This window comes from Polypterus senegalus, chromosome 14 (assembly GCF_016835505.1).
Source record: "Polypterus senegalus isolate Bchr_013 chromosome 14, ASM1683550v1, whole genome shotgun sequence".
Classification (NCBI taxonomy): domain Eukaryota; kingdom Metazoa; phylum Chordata; class Cladistia; order Polypteriformes; family Polypteridae; genus Polypterus; species Polypterus senegalus.
In genome coordinates, this window is record NC_053167.1 from 135,079,206 (window position 1) to 135,104,601 (window position 25,396).

At 40.8% G+C, this 25,396-nt stretch overlaps 1 protein-coding gene across 4 annotated transcripts in view; it reads right to left on the reverse strand.

Moving 5' to 3' along the window:
- Window positions 1-8,478: 8,478 nt before the first annotated feature.
- Window positions 8,479-25,396, reverse strand: part of tut4 (terminal uridylyl transferase 4) — a 122,805-nt gene continuing 105,887 nt past the window's right edge. For 2 of the 4 annotated variants that reach the window (XM_039735691.1, XM_039735689.1), the window contains exons 27-30: window positions 23,549-23,661; window positions 22,597-23,119; window positions 22,034-22,204; window positions 8,479-8,987 (exon numbers count right to left, since the gene is read on the reverse strand). In XM_039735691.1, the coding sequence (XP_039591625.1) occupies window positions 8,899-8,987; window positions 22,034-22,204; window positions 22,597-23,119; window positions 23,549-23,661 (896 nt within the window). In that variant the 3' untranslated portion in view covers window positions 8,479-8,898. Of the gene's footprint in view, window positions 8,988-22,033; window positions 22,205-22,596; window positions 23,120-23,548; window positions 23,662-25,396 lie in introns of those variants that run through there. The other 2 variants (XM_039735692.1, XM_039735693.1) reach the window with 2 other exon arrangements.

Consider the following 25,396-nt stretch of genomic DNA (forward strand, 5'->3'; position numbering starts at 1 on the left):
CCTCGTGTTTCAATATCCTTGTTCAGATACATCAGTCCTGCCCTCCATACTGGTTTAATTTTGAGACTTTCTGATTGGCTTGGTGGTGAATCTAAACCTCCCAAAGATGTGTTAATAAAATTTTATTTAACTAAAATAAAATGTGAAACAAGATGGCATTGGAAGGAAAAGACGTTTGTTTCCTCAAGCTAATTTCCCCAAAACGAGGAGCCAGGAAGCGAAGGTTGAGTGCTTCAGCAGCAGGTGCCATCTGGGAGTCGAGCCTTTACTGTCACATGTGACCATTCTGACTTGTGCCAAGCTAACCGACACTCTAGCGCCACCGTCAGTGAGTGGGTAGCACTACTTTCCGGTGGATTCACAAAGGTTTCAGACCCTTTTATTTTCTGCTCACTTGTGTTGTAGACTGAATTTGAAATGGACACATTTGCCTTTTGCCGCCCATCAATCTGTGCTCAATTTTGTGATTCTTTCTTGGGTAATGTTTCGGTTTACGAATTGTGTGCCTCGTGCTTGGGAGGTGATTCAAATAAATGAGAATCCTGTGACTTGTTCTTAGGTATCAATTCTGCATCGGCAAATGTCACAGGACTGGTGCAGTCAATGGCGCAAGCTCAAGTAAAGTTGAAAGCAAGTCATTCTTAGATATTAAAACTATTTTTGTAACGTTTCATTTTGTGTGACTAATTTATTGAAGGTGCAGAAGGCCATAAAAATATTATTTTAATATGTTTATAAATTCTGTTTAAAATAATTCCAATTATAAATTTTACAGAACAATGAATATATTCTTGTATACTGTAAATGTATGGCTGCGTGATGATTGACAGTGAGGTCTCGTTTGCCACTAATTCTGATCGAACTTGAAAGAATCCACTAAGCGGCAAGAACGAGAATCTCAAAGCAGACGGGTGGCACCTGTGCTGTAACCCCCGGAAAGATGAGCCAAAACTGTTGGATTTTTTTAACAAGAAATAAATATTAACATACAGTTGTGCTTGAAAGTTTGTGAACCTTTTAGAATTTTCTATATTTCTGCATAAATATGACCTAAAACATCACCAGATTTTCACTCAAGTCCTAAAAGTAGATAAAGAGAAACCAGTTAAACAAATGAGGCAAAAAATATTATACTTGATCATTTAATTATTAATGAAAATGATCGAATATTACATATTTGTGAGTGGCAAAAGTATGTGAACCTCACAGATGATCAGTTGGTTTGAAGGTGAAATTCGAGTCTGGTGTTTTCACTCAATGGGATGCCAATCAGGTGTGAGTGGGCACCCTGTGTTATTTAAAGAACAGGATCTATCAAAGTCTGCTCTTCACAACACATGTTTGTGGAAGTGTATCATGGCACGAACAAAGGAGATTTCTGAGGACCTCACAAAAAGAGTTGTTGATGCTCATCAGGCTGGAGAAGGTTACAAAACCATCTCTAAAGAGTTTGGACTCCACCAATCCACAGTCAGACAGATTGTGTACAAATGGAGGAAATTCAAGACCATTGTTACCCTCCCCAGGAGTGGTCGACCAACAAAGATCACTCCAAGAGCAAGGCGTGTAATAGTCGGCGAGGTCACAAAGGACCCCAACTGAAGGCCTCTCTCACATTGGCTGATGTTCATGTTCATGAGTCCACCATCAGGAGAACACTGAACAACAATGGTGTGCATGGCAGGGTTGCAAGGAGAAAGCCACTGCTCTCCAAAAAAACATTGCTGCTCGTCTGCAGTTTGCTAAAGATCACGTGGACAAACCAGAAGGCTATTGGAAGAATGTTTTGTGGACGGATGAGACCAAAATAGAACTTTTTGGTTTAAATGAAAAGCGTTATGTTTGGAGAAAGGAAAACACTCCATTCCAGCATAAGAACCTTATCCCATCTGTGAAACATGGTGATGGCAGTATCATGGTTTGGGCCTGCTTTGCTGCATCTGGGCCAGGACGGCTTGTCTTCATTGATGGAACAATGAATTCTGAATGATATCAGAGAATTCTAAAGGAAAATGTCAGGACATCTGTCCATGAACTGAATCTCAAGAGAAGGTGGGTCATGCAGCAAGACAACGACCCTAAGCACACAAGTCGTTCTACCAAAGAATGGTTAAAGAAGAATAAAGTGAATGTTCTGGAATGGCCAAGACAAAGTCCTGACCTTAATCCAATCGAAATGTTGTGGAAGGACCTGAAGCAAGCAGTTAATGTGAGGAAACCCACCAACATCCCGGAGTTGAAGCTGTTCTGTACGGAGGAATGGGCAAAAGTTACTGGAAACGTTTAGTAAGGGGGGTCACAGCAGATACTGAAAGCAAAGGTTCACATACTTTTGCCACTCACAAATATGTAATATTCGATCAGTTTCCTCAATAATTAAATGATCAAGTACTGTATAATATTTTTGTCTCATTTATTTAACTGGTTTCTCTTTATCTACTTTTAGGACTTCTGATGATGTTTTAGGTCATATTTATGCAGAAATCTAGAAAATTCTTAAGGGTTCACAAACTTTCCAGCACAACTGTATAACAGAAATAGAGTGGCATATGCATCAGTTTTAATCCTTCTCGGTGTCTGATGACCAATTCACATTGGCACTGATTTGAGCAGTAGTTCAGTTCCTGTTCGTTTGAACACTGCTTTTGCATTTTTTATTTATTTATTTATTTTTTTTGGATGGAGCCTCCATCCCACTGCTGAATATTGATGAGTTCACATAAACTAGCAGAAAATTGAGAAATTGCTTTGTGCGTTTTTTATTTTTTTCTCCAGCATGATTTTATATTATCCAGTAGATGGCAGCAGTGTGCTGACCCAAGAGTTATTCAGGCTTAGTCCTGTAAAGCGACTCTAACCGGAAATTGCATTGAATTCCAAGCTTGGGTCACACTTGGGCTTAACATCATTAAGGAGGTTAAAACTCTTTTAGGGCTAATTAGGTTTTTTTTTCCCTGTTTTTTCCCCAGGGCTGAATATTTTTAAAGTTCTCTGGGGGAAAAAAAACAAAAAAAAAACACAAAGCAACGGTTTCACACACAAATCAACATAACATACTTATAACAAATGTCCCTCAGTTTTATGTTCCAGTATGTAAATTCCCATATTTGGCGGGGGGAACAGGTTCATGTAGTCGAGTGGCTGGTAATCCATAGCGTCCACTCGTACAGTGTTGTTTGATGAAGTCAAGTTGCCACTTTGCCCCCCACGGCTCTGTCTCTCTGTGTAGTCCTACAAGGGCGGGTGTTCAGCACTACAATCCGATGGGGACTGATTGGCCGATGGAGGTACTCGAGTTTCGTTTTTGATTACCAGTGGCCTCGTGTATAAACGGTGCATATGCACAGAAATGTTGTGTACTCCCATTTCCACGTTCAAATCGCGATGTATAAAACCTAAACTTGGTGTAAAGCCACACGCATTTCCACAGTACCCTCATACCTTGTCGTACGCAAGTTCTCTGCTTGGTTTTGCAGACTAGCGGCACCCAGCGCCAAAGCAATGCTACTGTTCCTGTTTCTTGCTTTATAAATACACAGAAACTAACCGCATATTGTTTATTAGTGTAATGCATCTGATTGTAATTAACTTGTAACAATATAACGGTCCAGGGAATGGCCAAACTATTCCAAATACCAGAACTGCTTTAGCGTTGTTACTCTCACTGCACCACCACCTTCTTCTTCTTCTTCTTCTTTCAGCTGCTCCCGTTAGGGGTCGATACAGCGGATCATCTTTTTCCATGTTACTCTCACTGCACCACTCAGAGCAGCTGATCGGAAAGTGAATTATCGATATACAGCATCAAGCACACGCTGCCTTGGCCATGCTGTCTATTGAACTGCGTCTCATGTGACAAACGCTTCAAACCTTTCCTGTATGGACCTCGTGGTTCAGAAACAGTTTCATCCCAAGAGCTCTAAACGCACTTAATCAGTCCTTGTAGAACTGTTAGGACTTATAAGTACAATCACCTCACTGTAAACTCGCACTACAGTTATAATATCGCACAACCTGAGCCACTTTATAAAGCGCGGATTTACATATGATGACGATATCATTTTTAAGAGGAAATGCAGCAAAACATGTTTATTATATTATACTGATAAAAGCACTGTATGCTTCACTGGGACTGGCGTGAAGGATAGAATAATTAAACATGTACTACGAAGATATTTCAATGTTCCTCAAACATTTTGAAGAATCGGCGCCCTAAGCATACAGATGGCTTAACGTCCATTACAGAGCTGATTGTGTGGCGATCGGTTACTTGGAGAAAGAAAAGGAAGGACAGGGATTGGAGGTCAGTACCTTTGAAAGAGACAGGACTGCAGTGGCGGCCACGCCAATATATATTGAATATAAAACAGAGAGAGAAAATAACGACACAGCTAAAAACGCAGCGGCAAATTTCGGCAAAAGTTAAAACGCTTGTGTCATGAGCACGAGGCGGCTATGCAGTGTCTACAATGGACGTGGCCATCCACCGTGTATAAGATACCATATTGACATTGGCGGCCGATGGAACCGCCACGAGCCGCCCCGAGTAGTGCTGCAATAAATGATTTTATCGAAGGTCGCGCACAATCACTGTGCCACCGTGTTCAAATGTTTAATAACGTGCTTTAACTCCTATCATCATGAAAATAATATCACGTAGACATCTCAGTATTTTAGTTATTCAGAGAGCTGTAATATCACGAATATAATGGACTCTGTGTCCAGTTGGAGGAAGAGAAAGCCCAGAAGCACATAGTGATTCTCACACACAGAGCACATAGAAGATGACATACAAAGCAAAGCATTTAACGTGCTACTTTAATTACGATGTGATTTGAGAAACTAGTTAAACGATTTTAAGATGACGTTTATGATGATCTATTTTAAGGACAAAATAAACCACGTGATTAAAGTGGAAATTTCGAGACTGAAATTGACATTTCGTGCTTTTTTCTTACTGTGTGCCTTTTTTTTTCCTCTGTGCCCTAATAAGCTTTCATATGACACTCAAGATGGTGGGCTACGACTCGCCTTTTCACGCCGACTTTGATATCTGACAACTTTTTTACTTCGGGCACTGTGCGACTGTGTGAACTTGAGCTTTCGAGTTTCTCCAACATGCTATGTCAGTCAATCAGCTTCCTTTTGTTGTTTATTCCACTGTTTAAACCAACAAATAGTACGTTTTTCTTTGTCTCCACTTGGTATTCGCTGAAATTCTTCCATTTTCCCTCTTGCTTTTCCCATTGTCTTTTCACAGAACACTGAGCTTTAAGGGCTGTTTATATTGATTTGCATATTCAAAGAGGTGTAATTCAGGGAGGAGTTGGGGCGTTACATAAAGCGCGTGCACGAGTGTTATTTTTCACACTGACCAGGATTTATGTAGCGGAAAGTTGGCGAACAAACAGATTTATGCACCTGGATTTTTCTGTGCGTAAGCACATCTTGGCTTTTGTGCATACGTCATGTTATAGTGTGAGTTCTACGCACGGCGTTATACATGAGGCCCCAGATCATTTGCTTCAAAATCGGAGTTTGATAAGTGACTGTGTTGTCGCTGCCATAGGCCTGTCAGCTGCACCATGCAAGTACTGTACTTTACCTGTACTGTCGTTTTCGATCACTTGCATAAAAATTGTGAGTTTGGGAAGTCGGAGTCCAATTCAGCAGTAATACGCAAATAAATCCGCACAATTCACTTTGCACTCTCGTTCCAATGTCGATGCCATTCTAGTCCTTGTTTACTCTGTGCTGCTCACGCACACAAAGGGATTCAACGTCAATCTAACAGTTCTCCTGGCAAAGAGGGTCTACCTACCTACTGTATAACAGAACGCTGCCCCTGAATGTCAACTTTAGTCAACATTCGCCCTCAGGACTAAGCGTCGACAAACATCGGTATCCTCCCTAGAAGAGTAGAACATCAATTTGTGAAACAAAGGATGGTGACAACATCCCATGTGCCCTACGGCACTCCTTTTGCGCTCTTGTCGATTCGATTCAGGATTTGTTGAAAAAGAAAAAGTTAAACGACTCTGTGCTACACATCTTAGGACCACATTTAAATCGAACCTACTGAAATGAGCAAACAAGTTTGTTGTTTTAAAATCCAGAATTCTTTAAACTAGTTTTAACTGGCACATGAACAGTTGTTTTGCTTTTTACAGCAAATATTACGGCGAAGATTTTAATAAAACGTTAAAGCAGGATGACTCCTTCCTCAAAAGTTCTTTCTACCGGAAACGTCATCATACGAATGAATCTTTTTTTTTTTATAAGAGGAAACAAGTGCTCTTGTGTGGAGTTAAGAGTTGTCCGCCTGTGCTGATCAATTCTGTATCACTTTGTTTGTGAAAGTCCACTGCCTGCCTGGTGTTACTCAATCGTTCATGTAAACCTACAGTTCCTGGCCATACAATGTCCTCTTTGTTTCAGAAGGCTGCAAGTCCACCCCAAATCATGTTGTTAATGAAGATCATCTGCATGTGTGGAAACTCAACTTGCCACTTCATTCTTCAACTGGACCTCTGAATTATCCGTGGGCAGCTGGAGTTGAGGGTTCAGTTTCCAATGTGTTTTCCTGCAGGGTGGAGAACTCTGAGCAGATCCTCACCCCTTTCCTCCATTTCTTGCAAGCCACCAATTCTCAAAACCTGTTCACCACCTTTAACGGTTTCTTCTTCACATGGTCTTCTGATCTGATATTGTGGAACAGTGAAACTGGCCAAATTATGGACTTACAAATGATCTTTGCAGCAGGAATTGACTGATAGGCCATGGATGGCACTGTTACACTCCCAAGTGTGCCTGGTGCACTCTTACAAACATTTTATCCTGTTGATGGGGACATGGACTCGTTGTGAAAGTTGGCTTTATTCTCTCTGACCAACTTACCTCTTTTCACGTTTGTCATTGATGATTTTAAACAAGCACTGCTGGTGTACAACTGGACTTGCAGATAGTTTGGCGGCTCCTACCCCCTTCTTACTAACATAACCTAACACAACCCCGTTTAATCCAATTCAAGTTCACTGGAAACAGGAGCCGATCCCAGTAATATTAGGCACAGAGCAGTAACCGACCCCAGATGGGATGTCAGTCCACCGTAGGACCCGCTCACATCTACATGGGGCCAGTTGTGAGCCACCAATGAGCCTACCACAAATCTCCCTCCATTTAAAGGCCATGACACGCTTGATGACTTTTCCTGTAATTTTCAATCATGGCCTTCACTTACATAATCTGAGGCAGTCGTCTAGTGTGACATACGCCGCAGCTCAGTCCGAACAGTCCACCCTCAAAGCCAGTTTGCTGTTGCCTTTAGTTGTATGAGCGGACATTCATTGAGCTTTCTGCCAGAAGTACACTGCAAATAGGGCAGCAAAGAGGAATAAGGAGCGCAGAAGAAGCTCGTCTGTCCGATGTCTTGTTTTATGTGCCACACAACAGAATGGGAAAAATGTGCGGACAGCGATTGTGGCTGTACCTATTAACCCTTCGTACAGCACAGGCTCCTTCAGGCAACATGCTATTGGCTGTCAGAAAAAATGTGACATGCCCAACAACTTTCAATCGTGTAAAGTTTCGCGGTCCAGCGGAGCGATCGGCGACTACTGCAAGTCTGACATACCTTAGAAGTCCCAGAATGTGAAATTGGCTTTAGTGTAACCTCTTTCAGCTTCTGTTTCTAGCCCCATATGCACCACAGGCAGGTTTGGCTTAACGCCCTGTCACACTACACAATTTTTCGGTCTTTGCTTTCATTTGCATAATCATGGTGGGTCAGCAGTGGTCACAGTGTGCTCCTGTGACTCAAGACCAGCCAGTCGTAGGTGTGTATGCGAGAGTTGACATCCATTGAGCGCCCAACCGTAAGTACAGTGCAGCTATGAAGAATAAAGAACACGCAAACAGAAGAGATGCTTGTGTTTTACATACCACGACAGAATGGGGGAGGCAAAAAAAAACCAAAAAAAAATCGGCGTCCCGTCTTATCTTCACGTAGCACCAGTATGATCAGTCAACATGTAACTGCCTGTCAGAAACAGTCAAGCTTACAATATGGAAATGGGGAATTGTGCCAGTAAATCAACGTGCAGTCGTAGAATTTGTCATCCCCAGGATCCTCCACTGACGAGACAGCAGTTGCAGTTGTCAAGTTTGACGTCCCCTCCGACTCGAAGTGCGTAATGCAACGCCAGCTTTTACCTTTTTTATGCGATTTCCCTTTTTCGAGGACTAAACAAGAACAGCATGTCGATTTATCCAAACCCACCCTTTCTCCCACTCCATTTTATTTACGTTCCTATTCTTCAAAAGTTCAATCTACAAATGTGTCACTCAGTACACCCTGAACAATCCCACCACCCCGCTCTGTACTACTAGTGAATGATCAGGATGTGTGAGCCAACGCTTTCAACTGAATGCTCCCCGAACGTAAGGCCACCCACTATGCAATGGAGACCGAACAGCCGGTTTTACTTTTTAGGTTTATTTGTCTTTTTTTCTCTGGACTGAGAGGGTTTTTGGCACTACATAATTCTTTCCTATTTTTTATACAAATTACTGTCTGTGGGCTTTATTTTTGTTTAAGATCAATGAGCAAGCAATGTTTAAATACAGCTAATTAAAAAATAAAGAAATTAACTTTGAAACCTTCCTTTACAATTAAAATAATGTTTTCTTTTTCCTGAACCCCTTTAAAAACGGGGGCATTAAAATACTTGACATTTATATCACAAATCCTTGTGATGACACAAAAATAAAAACCTATTTACAAAAATGGTACATTATTTAAAAATGTGACCCCGCTGTGTGGTGCACAACAATGTTGATTCAAAATACAAATTTAAAACACAATTAATAAATCTGAACGCATAACGGGCCGAGAAGAGCTCATTTTTTCTGATGAATGAAGTTGAGGTTTATATTGTGCTGTCCATGATGAAGCAACGGGAAATGCTGGCTGCCATGAATCACAGAACCTAAGGAGAGGAAAAAAATAAGTTTTGAATATTTAATAAAGACCAATAAAATACACAAATTTTTAAAGATACAGAAGAGCAAAAACATTTATTAACATAACACTCCCAACCCTCTTAATCCATTTCACAGTCAAGGGGCCCTGGTGTGAAGCCCAGCAGCATCCAGAAAAGGAAAGGATTAATCTACGACCTTGTAAGAAATACACTCCTCTTTCCAACTACTGCTAACTCAATGGCTGCACGAGAGGCTCGGCAGAGCATCCATCACCAGAGAAGATCCTCAGCACCAGCTGATATCTATGAATCACAGACATCAAGCAGTCATGGCATGAGAGTGATACGTGACAAAGTCCTAAATACGACAACGTCTTTAACAGACCTGCCATTGCTACGTCCAAACATTATGACGCCCTGAAACAGAGGACCACATAGAAAAAGGGCTGTGTGACTGAACGGTATGCAAGTCAAGTCAGGTCAGGTTGGGGAGCAGGCACTGGTACAGAGCGCTGCCGCACCCACTACACGATGAAACAGCTCGGGATCCCGGTTGGCAAACCCCAGGCAGAAACGCGGTCCAGTCCCACCCTCCATCTGCCGCAGCCAGGTGTTATGTGGGCGACCCCCTGGCCTGAGCCAGCCACTCTGGTCCACAATAATGAGAATCTTACGAGCTGTATCACCCTCGGGGAAGCACGGCATATGGCCGTAGTGCCGTAACTGACGCTCCCTCACAATGCAGGTAATGTGCCTCATTCGGGACTCCATGAGCAACACAAAGTCAAACCAACGGTACCCAGAGACACAGTACCAAAGAAATCCAGCCTTCATCTCAGGTCACTGGACAGCGTCCATGTCTCGCAACCATACAGCAGGACAGGAAGCACCAGGACTCTAAAGACTTGGACCTTCGTCCTTTTGCAGAGATATCAGGAGTTCCACACACACCTGTCCAGTGACTTCATGACCCCCCATGCTCTCCTGATCCGTCTACTGACTTCATAGGAAGAGTCACCAGAGACATAAATGTCACTGCCGAGGTCAGTAAACCTCTCGACGAGGTCGACACTCTCTCCGCAGATAGACACACTGCTGATGGCCGTGCCCAAGAGGTCATTAAAGGCCTGGCTGTTGGTTTTTTTCCAGGACACTCAAACTCCTCACTCAGTCTCTCGAGCACCCCGATCAGAGCCTCCATTGACTCCATGAAGATCACAGCATTGTCAGCAAAGTCAAGATCACCAACAGGTGCCCCACACAAGGTCGTGGTCGAACTGTATGCAAATCCCCTAAAATGAAAGTCTGCAATATGCACATTAATCACATCTGAATTGTTTGATTTGTAATTGAAACTGAGGGGGTAATAAAGGAAAAATGGGTCCCAATGATGGGAGTTCTGTATTGGTTGTTGACATACTGGTTTATCAGTATAAATTCTTCTTCCAGTTAGGATTTTGAGAAAACAATTTTACTGGTATGCAAAAAAATAAATTGCTGGAATCTTTGAAACACATTTAAACACAAAAAGTACCTAAAAGGAAACAGGAAATGTGATTTTGTTTTGATAAATTAGTGTCTTAAAGGTAATGTCATGGACTTGTCTATAGAAAGTGAGACTACCCCTTTAAGAGTATACCCCAGAATGCTGCGCGGTTCAACTTGATTGACAAGTTAATGCACACCGGAAGAGAGGACAGGATGAAGCCGCATTTGGTGGGCAATGGCAACAGCGCACGTGTGTGTGTGTGTGTGTGTGTGAGTGAGAGAGACAGAGAGAGGGAGACAGAGGCAGAGTGACAAATGCTACTGGTTTCAAGAAAAATAACAGTCGATTCTGTCTGAGAAGCAGAGCTTTAATAAGAGGCTCATCTGTGCTAATTTAATTAATAATGGCATTAATCAGTAATGCATTTGTTTAAAAAGTATATACAAAAATACACTATACTGGTAACTAATTGAATTGAAGGAGTTGAATTTGAACTTTACTAACAAGCAATGTACCGTACCATCAGCGCTGGTCAAAGCCCATTTGTGTCCTAGACGGGGCTGACATTGACTGACCCTCATCGCACTCGCTCCCAGTGTTTTATAGAATTCATTTTAAAGTTTTGGTACTTGCTGTCAGAGCTCTGCATGGACGAGCTCCTGAGTACCCAACCAGCCCGCTCCAGTGCCATACAGCTTGTGGACTCTAAGATCTGGGCAACAAGGCCTTCTCGCTGTCCCACGCACTCGGCTAAAAACCCGTGGGGGTCGTGCCTTTCAGTCCGTGGCATCAAGACTATGGAATAGCCTGCCTTGTGGTCTGCACACATCCAAGTCTGCTGATTCTTTAAAAAAAACAACTAAAAACTTTCTTTTTAAACAAGCGTTCAGTCAGTGCTGAATAGTTCCAGTTTGTTTATTATTTTTATTGGTTTTGTTTTAACTGCTGTATTTGTATTGTATTTGCTGTTCAGCGCTCTGTGACCTTTTGTTCGTGAAGGGCGCTATATAAATAAACAACTACTAGTACTACTAGCAGGTAGTCGGCATTATTAGACTTCAACGACCTGTTTTTCCCCCCTTGGTGTCTGGTGGGGACAAGAAATCTTACCAGCTACAGAAAAGCACCCCCTGCAGCAGCACAAATTGCACCCCTTTGTGCATAGACCACCAAATTGGTTTACAAAGCATGCATGCTTTTACTTTAATAAACGGTGCCCACTCATTACCATCAGAGTTGAAAACCCATGGTCCCCCTCAACAACAACAACATTTATTTAAATAGCACATTTTCATACAAACAGTAGCTCAAAGTGCTCGGGTTTACTTTTATTACCAACACCCACTCATAATCTTCATAGCTGTGATGATCCCTGGGGAGTTTTCTGGGGGTTCCTGCAGTGTCTGGAGCATACAACCCCTTCAACAGCATAAATCTGGTGTATGGATTATGGGCACTTTTACTTTTATAAGTGGTGCCCAGCGCATGATAGTGCCCACTCAATATCATCAGAGTTCGATGACCATGGGGCATCCCCCTCTTCTAAGTTTTGCCACTCAATGGGGGCAGTCCCCCTCAGTGCCAGATCGTGCCTGCCCCTTTTTTTGTGCACAACGTGTACATTATTATTATATCTCTATGACACCATTCCCCTTGTTTATCCCCTTCGTTTATAAATGGCACCCCTCAAATGACAGTTCCCTAGGTGGCTGCCTATGTCACCTAATCGATTGAATGGCCTCTGCATATCATCAGAATTATTTATAACATGAAAAGGATTTTAGACCATACTGCATCACTAGTGTTTTCCTATCAACATCCATACCTGCTTGATGGACAATCACCCTTAACTATTTGTCTCCAAGCCTGAGATCTTATGCCTGGCTTCTGTCTCATCTGCCTACAATCTCTCTCAAGGCTGTGGCACACAACGTCATCCTCCTCCCTTCTGCAATATCAGTGGGACTCTGAATCACATACTCTCACTTACACCAAGCATATCCCTTCACTGGTGCAGTCCTGTGGCTTTTTCTCATCAACATGTACCAAATCTTATCTTCTCATTCAGGCTCTTTTCTTGCAGCCGGACAACTACAACTTCCTACTGGTGAGCTCAATGTGACTGTCACCCAACATCTCCAACTCATGCCGGCCTCTGCAAATTCCGTCACTCACCAAACCCCTGCTGCTGAAACTGTCTGTACGGACATTGCCCGCAACAAAGAGAGAACAATGAGCTCCGGGATGCTGGCCTTAGGACAAGGTGACCTGTCACTGCTCACATCTCCAGGTCATCCATGACGGTGGTCATAGCTGTCCTAAGAAATGCCGATATGCTGATGTTGCCTTGGCCTGTCCTTTTCCTTTGATGTTAATCCTACAGAACATCTTTGGGACATCTTTAATCACATCCAGAAATGTGACCTTTTGCCTGAACATATGTAGCAACTTAATCAGGAACCTCATAGGCATGGAAGAACATCAGACAAGTACACATTCAGAGGCTCACTAGCTCTACGCTCTGCAGGTATCAGTCACCCAAGATAGAGAAGGAGAGTTTTGAAGAATTTTGTTCTAATATTATTCAAATTTGTTTACTGTTACTTCAACAACAGGGACTGAAATTTCAGAGAAAGCATGTTGTAGTGTACTTTGCAAGTCACATTGGGAAAAAAAAAATAATAACCACACAAATGGGCATTGACAGGGTTAGGTATGCAATGCAAAGCAACTGGTTAAGAGTAACCGTCCATGGTCTCTGAAGTTCCTAAGGATCGTGGCTGATAAATACTGTTCCACATTTTGTGAGGTTGCCGTCCAGTTACCAGTTTGTGATACTATTTTACAAAATCTCCACAGTAGCAAATGAACAAAATATTTGTTCAATATTTGCTATCAATAAATCAATAAAAAATGTACCTAATGGTGGACTTTAGGAAGCCTAGGCCCCTCTTGGACCCCGTGGTCATCAGAGGTGACTGTGCAGAGGGTGCAGACCTATAAATACCTGGGAGTGCAGCTGGATGATAAATTGGACTGGACTGCCAATACTGATGCTCTGTGCAAGAGAGGACAGAGCCGACTATACTTCCTTTGGAGGCTGCCGTCTTTCAACATCTGCAATAAGATGCTGCAGACGTTCTATCAGACGCCTCACGCCTGGACAAACTGATGAGGAAGGCAGGCTCTATTGTAGGCATGGAGCTGGACAGTTTGACATCCGTGGCAGAGCGACAGGCACTGAGCAGACTCCTGTCAATCATGGAGAATCCACTGAACAGGATCATCTCCAGACAGAGGAGCAGCTTCAGCGACAGACTGCTGTCACCGTCCTGCTCCACTGACAGACTGAGGAGACCCCACACTATGAGACTCTTCAGTTCCACCCAGTTTGGGTAAACGTTAACATTATACAAAGTTATTGTCGGTTATACCTTCATTATTATCACTGTTTAATTTAAAATTGTTCTTTATCAGTATGCTGCTGCTGGAGTATGTCAATTTCCCCTTGGGATTAATAAAGTATCTATCCATCTATCTATCTACAGTATCTATCTAATGGTGTAACACTCAAGTGTGTTCAGAAAATTAGGTAAACGTTTTAAATTTTGGAACATTTTAAAAATTTACTAATGACTTATATTATCACATTTTATTAACTATTTTTGTGGTAGTGATACTAGAATGAAACTACATGTGTTAGAAAAGTACATTAATTTAATTTTTGAAAACTTTTTGAAAGAAGTACTTGAAAGAAAAGGAAGCTAAAATTGTTGGCTGTAATGGCTTATGATGAATAACAGGTCATTATGGACTTTTGCTAATAAATTAAAAATCTTACAGAAATTAATTAAATCTTTACGATATGATGTGTAGGGAAAGCACCCGTGAAGTTGTTTTTATGCAACAGAAATCCTGAGAATGTATGTATATCTATATAAATATATACATACAGGTGTCGGTCATAAAATTAGAATATTATGACAAAGTTGATTTATTGCAGTAATTCCATTCAAAAAGTGAAACTTGTATATTAGATTCATTCATTACACACAGACTGATGTATTTCAAATGTTTATTTCTTTTAATTTTGATGATAATAACTGACAAAAAGTCCCAAATTCAGTATCTCGGAAAATTAGAATATCAATTAAGACCAATGCAAAAAAAGGATTTTTTTAGAAATGTTGGCCAACTGAAAGGTATGAACATGAAAAGTATGAGCATGTACAGCACTCAATATTTAGTTGGGGCTCCTTTGGCCTGGATTACTGCAGCAATGCGGCGTGGCATGGAGTCGATCAGTCTGTGGCACTGCTCAGGTGTTATGAGAGCCCATGTTGCTCTGATAGTGGCCTTCAGCTCTTCTGAATTGTTGGGTCTGGCGTATTGCATCTTCCTCTTCACAATACCCCATAGATTTTCTATGGGGTTAAGGTCAGGCGAGTTTGCTGGCCAATCAAGAACAAGAATACCATGGTCCTTAATCCAGGTACTGGTAATTTTGGCACTTTGTACAGGTGCCAGGTCCTGTTGGAAAATGAAATCTGCATCTCCATAAAGTTCGTCAGCAGCAGGAAGCATGAAGTGCTCTAAAACTTCCTGGTAGACGGCTGCATTGACCTTGGACCTCAGAAAACACAATGGACCAACACCAGCAGATGACATGGCACCCCAAACCATCACTGACTGTGGAAACTTTACACTGGACCTCAAGCAAGCGTGGATTCTGTGCCTCTCCTCTCTTCCTCCAGACTCTGGGACCTTGATTTCCAAAGGAAATGCAAAATTTACTTTCAGCAGAGAACATAACTTTGGACCACTCAGCAGCAGTCCAGTCCTTTTTATCTGTAGCCCAGGCGAGACGCTTCTGACGCTGTCTCTTGTTCAAGAGTGGCTTGACACAAGGAATGTGACAGCTGAAGCCCATGTCTTGCATACGTCTGTGTGTGGTGGTTTTTAAAGCACTGACTCCAGCTGCAGTCCACTCTTTGTGAATCTCCCCCACAGTTTTGTTTCACAATCCTCTCCAGGGTACAAGTGGTTATCTCTATTGCTTGTACACTTTTTTCTACCACAACTTGTCCTTCCCTTCGCCTCTCTATTAATGTGCTTGGACACAGAGCTCTGTGAACAGCCAGCCTCTTTAGCAATGACCTTTTGTGTCTTGCCCTCCTTGTGCAAGGTGTCAATGGTCGTCTTTTGGACAACTGTCAAGTCAGCAGTCTTCCCCATTATTGTGTAGCCTACAGAACTCGACTGAGAGACCATTTAAAGGCTTTTGCAGGTGTTTTGAGTTAATTAGCTGATTAGAGTGTGGCACCAGGTGTCTTCAATATTGAACCTTTTCACAATATTCTAATTTTCCGAGATACTGAATTTGGGACTTTCATTAGTTGTCAGTTATGATCATCAAAATTAAAAGAAATAAACATTTGAAATACATCAGTCTGTGTGTAATGAATGAATCTAATATACAAGTTTCACTTTTTGAATGGAATTACTGAAATAAATAAACTTTGTCATGATATTCTAATTTTATGACCGGCACCTGTATACAGTGGAACCTCGGATCACGACCGTAATTCATTCTAAAACTCTGGTCACAACAATTACCCCCATAGGATTGTATGTAAATACAATGAATCCGTTCCAGACCATACAAACTGTATATAAATATATTTTTTAAAGATTGTTAAGCACAAAATAATTAATTATACCATAGAATGCACAGTGTAATAGTAAACTAAATGTAAAAACACTGAATAACACTGAGAAAACTAACATTGGAAGAGTTCACGCTACAGCCTTACGAACCGCTCGCTGTAAACATTTTTTTTTTTTTTTTTTTTTACAAGTTTTAAGCACAGGGAAAAAAATGAATATTTGAAAAATCGTTAATTTATACAAAAACTAACCATAAACAACCAAGAAAACTAACCTTCCATAAGTCAAGTTCTGGCATGAATAAGTGAGGAGGAACTGGGTGGAGAGATTGCAGTTTGTCCAGACGGAAGCCACTCCTTAGTAAAAGGCACATGGCAGTCCGTCTGGTGTTTGCCAAAAGGCACCTGAAGAACTCAGACCATAAGAAACAAAATTCTCTGGTCTGATGAGACAAAGATTGAACTCTTTGGTGTGAATGCCAAGCGTCATGTTTGGAGGAAACCAAGCACCGCTCATCACCAGGCCAATACCATCCCTACAGTGAAGCATGGTGGTGGCAGCATCATGCTGTGGGGATGGAACTGGGAGACTAGTCAGGATAAAGGAAAAGATGACTGCAGCAATGTACAGAGACATCCTAGATGAAAACTTGCTCCACAGCGCTCTTGACCTCAGACTGGGGCGATGGTTCATCTTTCAGCAGGACAACGACCCTAAGCACACAGCCAAGATATCAAAGGAGTGGCTTCAGGACAACTCTGTGAATGTCCTTGAGTGGCCCAGCCAGAGCCCAGACTTGAATCCGATTGAACATCTCTGGAGAGATCTTAAAATGGCTGTGCACCGACGCTTCTCGTGCAACCTGATGGAGCTTGAGAGGTGCGGCAAAGAGGAATGGGCGAAACTGGCCAAGGATAGGTGTGCCAAGCTTGTGGCATCATATTCAAAAAGACTTGAGGCTGGAATTGCTGCCAAAGGTGCATCGACAGAGTATTGAGCAAAGGCTGTGAATACTTATGTATGTGTGATTTCTCAGTTTTTTTTATTTTTAATAAATTTGCAAAAATCTCAAGTAAACTTTTTTCACGCTGTCATTATGAGGTGTTTGTGTGTAGAATTCTGAGAAAAAAAATGAATTGAATCCATTTTGGAATAAGGCTGTAACATAACAAAATTATTAAAAGTAATGCGCTGTGAATACTTTCCAGATGCACTGTACGTGCGGAAATCATTGGGCGCGTATGAACCGGAAAAGAAACTGGCTTATTCATCACCCGAGTGTGTGGTCGTGAACAGATGCAAAAGTTTGGCGAACTTTTTGGTCGTAACCCGATTTGTACGTGGTGTAATGAGACGTTCATGACTCGAGGTTCCACTGTGTGTGTGTGTATATGTATATGTATATGTATATATATATATATATATATATATATATATATATATATATATATATATGTATATGTATATGTATATGTATATGTATATGTATATATATATATATATATATATATATATATAAACTGTATACATCTACTGTATATCTCTCCCTGTTATATATGTATATATGTGTGCAGTGAATCCACTTGACTTGAGTATTCCTAGTTTTCCTCCTCTTTCTCTGTATGCTTATCATTTGTTTGCTCAGAGGTTCATGCACTTGTGGCTTCCTGAGCAGCTCTTCTTTTCTCCACCATAGCGGCCCGCTGCTTCCATCGGCATCTTTCCGCGTTAAAACTGATCAAGTCAGTTTTTGTGTTGCAATTACTTAGTACGTTTTTCTTTCATTTTCACTGTTCAATCTGCCTCAAGAATGATTTAAGATATGAAGTGGGTAGGAATGAGAATGCCGCCCGTACACATGCTCTACATGGCCGCCCTGGTGCACGCTGCAGAGAGTTGATTCTACAATAAAATAAAATAAAAAATAAAAAGGAATAAAAATTATCTCTACTGTCCACTTTCGGGGTGGTCACATAGTATATGTGTACCAAATTTCATGTCAATAGGTCAACCGGTTTGCAAGCTACAGGTGATTTAAAATCCTGGACAGACAAATGAATAGCCACGGTATTATACAGCGTATTATATAAGAAGATATATGTACATAATGTGTCACAGTCAGTGGGCTCATTTCTTCTTTCATTTATTTACATAGAGGTTAAGTTAACTGCATTTTTAGGTGTGCTCACATATAATGCATGAAATGAAGCTGCTCTTGCGACAGCCCTATCTGTCTGTCCACATGAAACAACTCAGCCCCCCATGGACCAATTGTCTTGACATGTGGCACACTTATTCTTCAAAGAAATATGTTGAGACAGCTCCATTTTTGTTAAAATATCGTGAACAGACTGCACTATACAGTTTTATAATTTAAAAATTGCCCCTTCATAATCATTGACATATTTGAGAACTCATCTAACTTTACATGGAGAAACATTCTGTGCAACTTCAACTACGAATCAGTTCTCTATTTCAGTTCTACCTTGACAGCAGTGACACCATCAGGTATGTTTCTCTCTTTTTAACCTCCAATAGCTACTAATGATAGCAAACAGATCCCCAGTACAAGTTAATTAAAAACATGCAGACAGCATGTGAGGGAGTAGGAAATCACTGTCATTGGCTGTTTACATGCACAGGACTGCAATCCTCTTATCAACAGATCCTGCTGTACAGAAACTGCTGCATACATCTTTCTCCTCCCGATGATTAAGTCTTAACAGGTACGTTAGTTAATTTCATTTAACTGTAGAAGTATAAAATGCAAGCAAGGCATAAATGACATAAAATGGCAATGAGGTTCTTTGTGGCATGTACCATTGTGCATGTCACAAATAAACAGTCAGTGCTATTTACTTTACATGAAACAAACCTCACAGCTCTATTATCTATACATTGTAATGATTCACTATTTCACTGCCACTATAAATTACAACAGCAGTCAGACGTCCAGGTGACAGGGACAGTCACAATTTCAGTCTACACATCCTGTTAAAAAACTGAAGAATATGGAAATGCCAAATAGGATAGTAAGACATTGCTCCACTAAAACAAACGTCCTCACAATGTACAGTGGTGTGAAAAACTATTTGCCCCCTTCCTGATTTCTTATTCTTTTGCATGTTTGTCACACAAAATGTTTCTGATCATCAAACACATTTAACCATTAGTCAAATATAACACAAGTAAACACAAAATGCAGTTTTTAAATGATGGTTTTTATTATTTAGGGAGAAAAAATCCAAACCTACATGGCCCTGTGTGAAAAGTAATTGCCCCTTGTTAAAAATAACCCAACTGTGGTGTATCACACCTGAGTTCAATTTCCGTAGCCACCCCCTGGCCTGATTACTGCCACCCCTGTTTCAATCAAGAAATCACTTAAATAGGAGCTGCCTGACACAGAGAAGTAGACCAAAAGCACCTCAAAAGCTAGACATCATGCCAAGATCCAAAGAAATTCAGGAACAAATGAGAACAGAAGTAATTGAGATCTATCAGTCTGGTAAAGGTTATAAAGCCATTTCTAAAGCTTTGGGACTCCAGCGAACCACAGTGAGAGCCATTATCCACAAATGGCAAAAACATGGAACAGTGGTGAACCTTCCCAGGAGTGGCCGGCCGACCAAAATTACCCCAAGAGCGCAGAGACGACTCATCCGAGAGGTCACAAAAGACCCCAGGACAACGTCTAAAGAACTGCAGGCCTCACTTGCCTCAATTAAGGTCAGTGTTCACGACTCCACCATAAGAAAGAGACTGGGCAAAACGGCCTGCATGGCAGATTTCCAAGACGCAAACCACTGTTAAGCAAAAAGAACATTAGGGCTCGTCTCAATTTTGCTAAGAAACATCTCAATGATTGCCAAGACTTTTGGGAAAATACCTTGTGGACTGATGAGACAAAAGTTGAACTTTTGGAAGGCAAATGTCCGTTACATCTGGCGTAAAAGGAACACAGCATTTCAGAAAAAGATCATACCAACAGTAAAATATGGTGGTGGTAGTGTGATGGTCTGGGGTTGTTTTGCTGCTTTAGGACCTGGAAGGCTTGCTGTGATAGATGGAACCATGAATTCTACTGTCTACCAAAAATCCTGAAGGAGAATGTCCGCCATCTGTTCGTCAACTCAAGCTGAAGCAATCTTGGGTGCTGCAACAGGACAATGACCCAAAACACACCAGCAAATCCACCTCTGAATGGCTGAAGAAAAACAAAATGAAGACTTTGGAGTGGCCTAGTCAAAGTCCTGACCTGAATCCAAATGAGATGCTATGGCATGACCTTAAAAAGGCGGTTCATGCTAGAAAACCCTCAAATAAAGCTGAATTACAACAATTCTGCAAAGATGAGTGGGCCAAAATTCCTCCAGAGCGCTGTAAAAGACTCATTGCAAGTTATCGCAAACGCTTGATTGCAGTTATTGCTGCTAAGGGTGGCCCAACCAGTTATTAGATTCAGGGGGCAATTACTTTTTCACACAGGGTCATGTAGGTTTGGATTTTTTCTCCCTAAATAATAAAAACCATCATTTAAAAACTGCATTTTGTGTTTACTTGTGTTATATTTGACTAATGGTTAAATGTGTTTGATGATCAGAAACATTTTGTGTGACAAACATGCAAAAGAATAAGAAATCAGGAAGGGGGCAAATAATTTTTCACACCACTGTATTTAGAAGAGTATGTACAAAATTCCAAAGTGGACCCTACCGTATATGCCCCAGCTCCCAGTACGATGTAAATAATATATATTTAACAGCACGGTCAAAATGCCAATGTGGAAAGCTTAATTAAGAACCTGTGTTAGCAGACAAATAACTGTCAGTACTGTCTGCTTTTGTTTCTACATCTAGCATTGTTCTGGAATCATGCGAGTTCATTTATAAACATCTTTTTTTTTTTTTGTGCCCATGCCCTGAACCCTCATTGTTAAGGATGTTATAAAGCAGGCATTAAACAATGAGGACTGGATTTATGTATGGGCATACACACTACACAAGTGTTCTGCATCAGACTGCCACATTCACCCGATATCCGTAATGGTCACTTGCTGTAATACATTATATTAAGCCCTAGCTTCTGTCAGTACCGAATAGCTTTGCAAGTCTCATTTTATTGAAAACGATAACGACCAAACATATTTAAACTAAGAATGAATTCATTTCAAAAGGTATTTATTTTGACTTTTTTTAGGCTAGGTTAATTACCCATTTTCAGTGTGTGAATATGGTTCGTGTGTTATTGTGTGTGTTGAGTAAGAGTGGTCTTTGTGATAGACTAGAGTCCTACCCAGGCCTGTTTCCAGCCTTTTGCACAATCCTGCTGAGATAGTTTTTGGGTCCTGAAATGGACTGAGAAGGTTCTATGATCGACATTTTTAACTAGGTCCACTGCAGGCTACAGTGTCTGCACAGCCCTTAGACCCACCTGAATGCTATGCCATGACACACATTTTCTAACATGTTTATATTTATGGTCACAAACATCGCAAAACTTACCCACTGTGATTTCAAGGAGCAGGAGAAGTAACAGCATTTTCCTGACTAGTGAGACAAGTAGAACATGGAAATCAACAAATTTTCCAAGTTGAAGTAACCTCTCCCAAGATACATTTTGAACAGTAAACGTATCCATAATTGACATGTGTATTTGGGATTTCTCAATGAAAATGTAATTTTACTGACAAATCTGTCAGTAAAGTGTGGCAGATAAAATAGATCCACTAGGAGCTGAGCTAGGCAAACAGGCATGATGTTGATGGTAGGCGAGGGCTTTTCCAATCTCACCTACTCCCCCACCCCTCCAAAACAAACCCCCCACCCCAAAAAAAATGAAGGGAAAAAAATAAATAAATAAATAAAACACATCAATGTCGAGAAAAGGGACTGACCTTGTGAGATGATCGTCTTGTTTTGTGGCAACCCACCATTTCCCTGTGGTAAGAAATTTGGAGGTGTCATGTAAGGCCACGATGCTGGGATAGAAAAGTGTCCAGCAGCACTCTGGTCCCAAGGCAGGAAACTAGGGTTTACTTTACCAAACTGTCCCTGATATCCCTGGTCTAGACAAAGAGAAGTGGAGAAAGGGAAGAAAAAAAAGACATATGAGTACATGGCGGAAAAAAAATCAAAATCTCAAGAAATCCTTACCTGCAAATCTTACCTGCAGAGTGCACATTTATAAATTGTATAAAATGAGTTGTCCTTGGAAAATGTAACATCAGCAATTGCCTTTTCCAAGTCAACATGCATCTACTGTACTTGCTATTATTACTCTTAAGCGTAATAATGCTATTGCAGGACATGGCTTATCTGATTTATATTAAAAGGAAAACAAACATGCTTATTAGGTTTAACAATCAAAGAGATCAAACAGAGGAATTTAAATAAAGCAGCCATAAGTAAATAAAGCAGAAAGTAAAAGCATGCAATTTACTTGATGCCCACAGTGTACCTGACTTGCCCACAGTGCCGTTCCCCACCAGTGCTCCAGGTAAAAGTTGGTTGTGCCATTGCCCATCCCGCCCGGTGCTTGGTATTCCTAGAGGTCGCCCAGCTGGCTGAGCAAAGATGATGCTTGGGTCATTCAAGTTCAACGGGTTAGGGCTGCTTGTTGAGCTGCTGTTCCCATTTGTCGGGGCGGAACGTAGTGAATAGTTAAGGTTTGGGGGAGACGGAAGTCCACCTGCAGAAGATGTCTGAATTACAGGTCCATGAATGGGCCAAGGTGCGGAAGGGATAGGGATAGGGTGATGCTGCTGCTGGTGTGGCTGAAGCAGACCCAGTGTGTGCATCCCGTGGTGAAACTGAGTTCCCGGAGAAAAGTTAAGGAGTGGGATCTGAACTGGGAGCTGTTTTGGAGGGCCTGAGTTTGCAGAAGGCGTCACTATTGATTGGGAACTACTGGAAGGCTGTGAAGTGCTCTTACTAAATGCTATGGGCTGTGGAGAGTAAGGAGGTGTCTGACGATGATCTGACTAAAAATCAATTTAGACAAGAAAGAGAAAGAAAGAGAATGTGATCAGAAATTATGTTTAAAACTTCATTGGTAAAATACCAAAAACACAGTAAGTTTGTAAATTGATACTATATTACTGGATCTTGCACTCAACTAATGATATTAAAAGCCTACTCTGACATCATTAAAGCCACAACAAGTGTACAGGTTAAGTCTAGGATATTTATAATTAGGAGTTGTGTTAAAAGGTCTATTTTTTATTCTGTCAGCAAAATTAGATTTTAAATGTGGCTTTTTAAACATTTTCCAATAGAACATTACCTTGGCTAGGTTTGCTTTCATGTTATTTTGCCACCCTCATATAGTTTCCTTTAAAAACTACAGGATAATGGAGAAAGGAAAAAAAAATGAAAACCCAATATAAAGTCAGTTACTTTCAAATACTCACACACTCGGAAGGCTGCCTGGTTCTTAAAGGTCGGTCCTGGGATCCTATCGCCACCTGAGGGATTGCTATTGATCCCGTCTGAGGACTCCCCATGGGTTGCCCTGTTTGGGAAACTGAAGTTACAGAACAAGGAAAACGGAAGGAATTATAAATGTACTTTATCTGCCTCAAAATATTTCACCTATTATGAGGCTAACCTGCACAAATTACTTCTATTCTGCAAATTTCTGAAGGTGGTAAAACAATATTGGGTGGACATTTTGAATATTTTAGTATTGAGTTATTTATATATCGTAACTCCTCAGCCAATAAAATGAGGAAAAAATCAATTTAAGTTAAAATAGCAAGTGTTGGTGTACTTTGTTTTTAATCAAACAAAGAAAATAATGCAATTTCCAAGTGTTTTTTTTATTGAATAATCCAGTACAGCAATAATGTACTCTTTGTTCTTTACCTATTTGGCATAATAAAGTTAAACCTCTCAGGTTAATTCAAGTGAATATTTATATAATGGGTACTTCTGTTTGCTCCAAGTCCGCTGACCTTTTGAATACAAAGATTCAAATATAAAACTTTGCTGATACCAGTTTCATTTGTTTATCAAGGAATTTGCATTTTTTGTTCACTCAGGATCCTCTTTTTCAAAAAGATTTTAGTTATATGTCATATAATATGAACATATGAAAATACTGCATCAAGTGATTCTTTGGTTCTGTATTTACTGCTTCAGACCATCTTCTCCTGTAAAGTTTTTAAAGAGGAATTCTCTTGGAAAAATCTATAAATACACTGAGACTACCTTTGTGTCACACTTCTGACATCATAGTCGCGAAAACTGCCAGAACAGCTAAAGTCTCGTGAAAAAGTTCTTTTCCAACCCATCTGGACAGTAAAACAGATCTTCATACAAACAATGCTTATACATAAAGGTGAATAAAAATACAACGAACATTTGCTTTTTCAATCATTTATTCGACAAAACTATCAATAGATGCAAGGGTCTTACTATGGGAAAAATTCCACCCTTAGTGTCAGAAAATGGTTGTGCCCTCTGACATTACTTCTTTGAGGTGTTTTGCACAACTGCTTACCAGTCTCTGACATTGTACTGATGTAATTTTGGACTACTCCATGCAAAATCACATCAGATTGCAAAATGGGTTTTCTTGCATGCACTATCTGCCTCAGATCCACCCAACAACATTTCAACGGGATTCAAATCAGAGCCTGTACTAGTCCAGTCCATAACCTCCTATTTTTTCTTTTTTGATCCCCTCCTTGGTGAATTTGGTAGAGTACTTTGGATCATTGAGACGTGTTGAAAGGTCCATTTCTATTTAAACTTCAACTTTTGGACAGATGGTCTTACATTCACCTCAAGCACACTTTAATATGATGCATAATTCATATTTGACTTAATGACTGCAAGCTGCCCAGGCCCTAAAGGAGCAAAGCCACCCCAAACCAGAACATTCCCACCACTTTGCTTCACTGCTGGAGTGATATAGTTCTCCTGAAATGCTGTTTCTAGTATACGCCAAATATGTCTACTGTTACTGTGCAGCGAGTTCCTCTTAACGTAAGATGAGTAGCCCGGCACACGCAAGAATCTCCTACTCTTAGGAAGAAACTACTGTAATTATATTGGAATGGGATCAGACAGAACCTTAGCCCCAATTTGATCCCCTTTGATGAAGGTGTCCTTTACGTATTAAAAAGAAAACTAAAATAACCACCCGAACAATCAAGTCAATTAAACAAACAAGAATATATATTATAAAAACTCAAACAGAACTATAAACAACCTTTAACAACTCCTACACAAACCCAGACCAAGTAAACGGATAC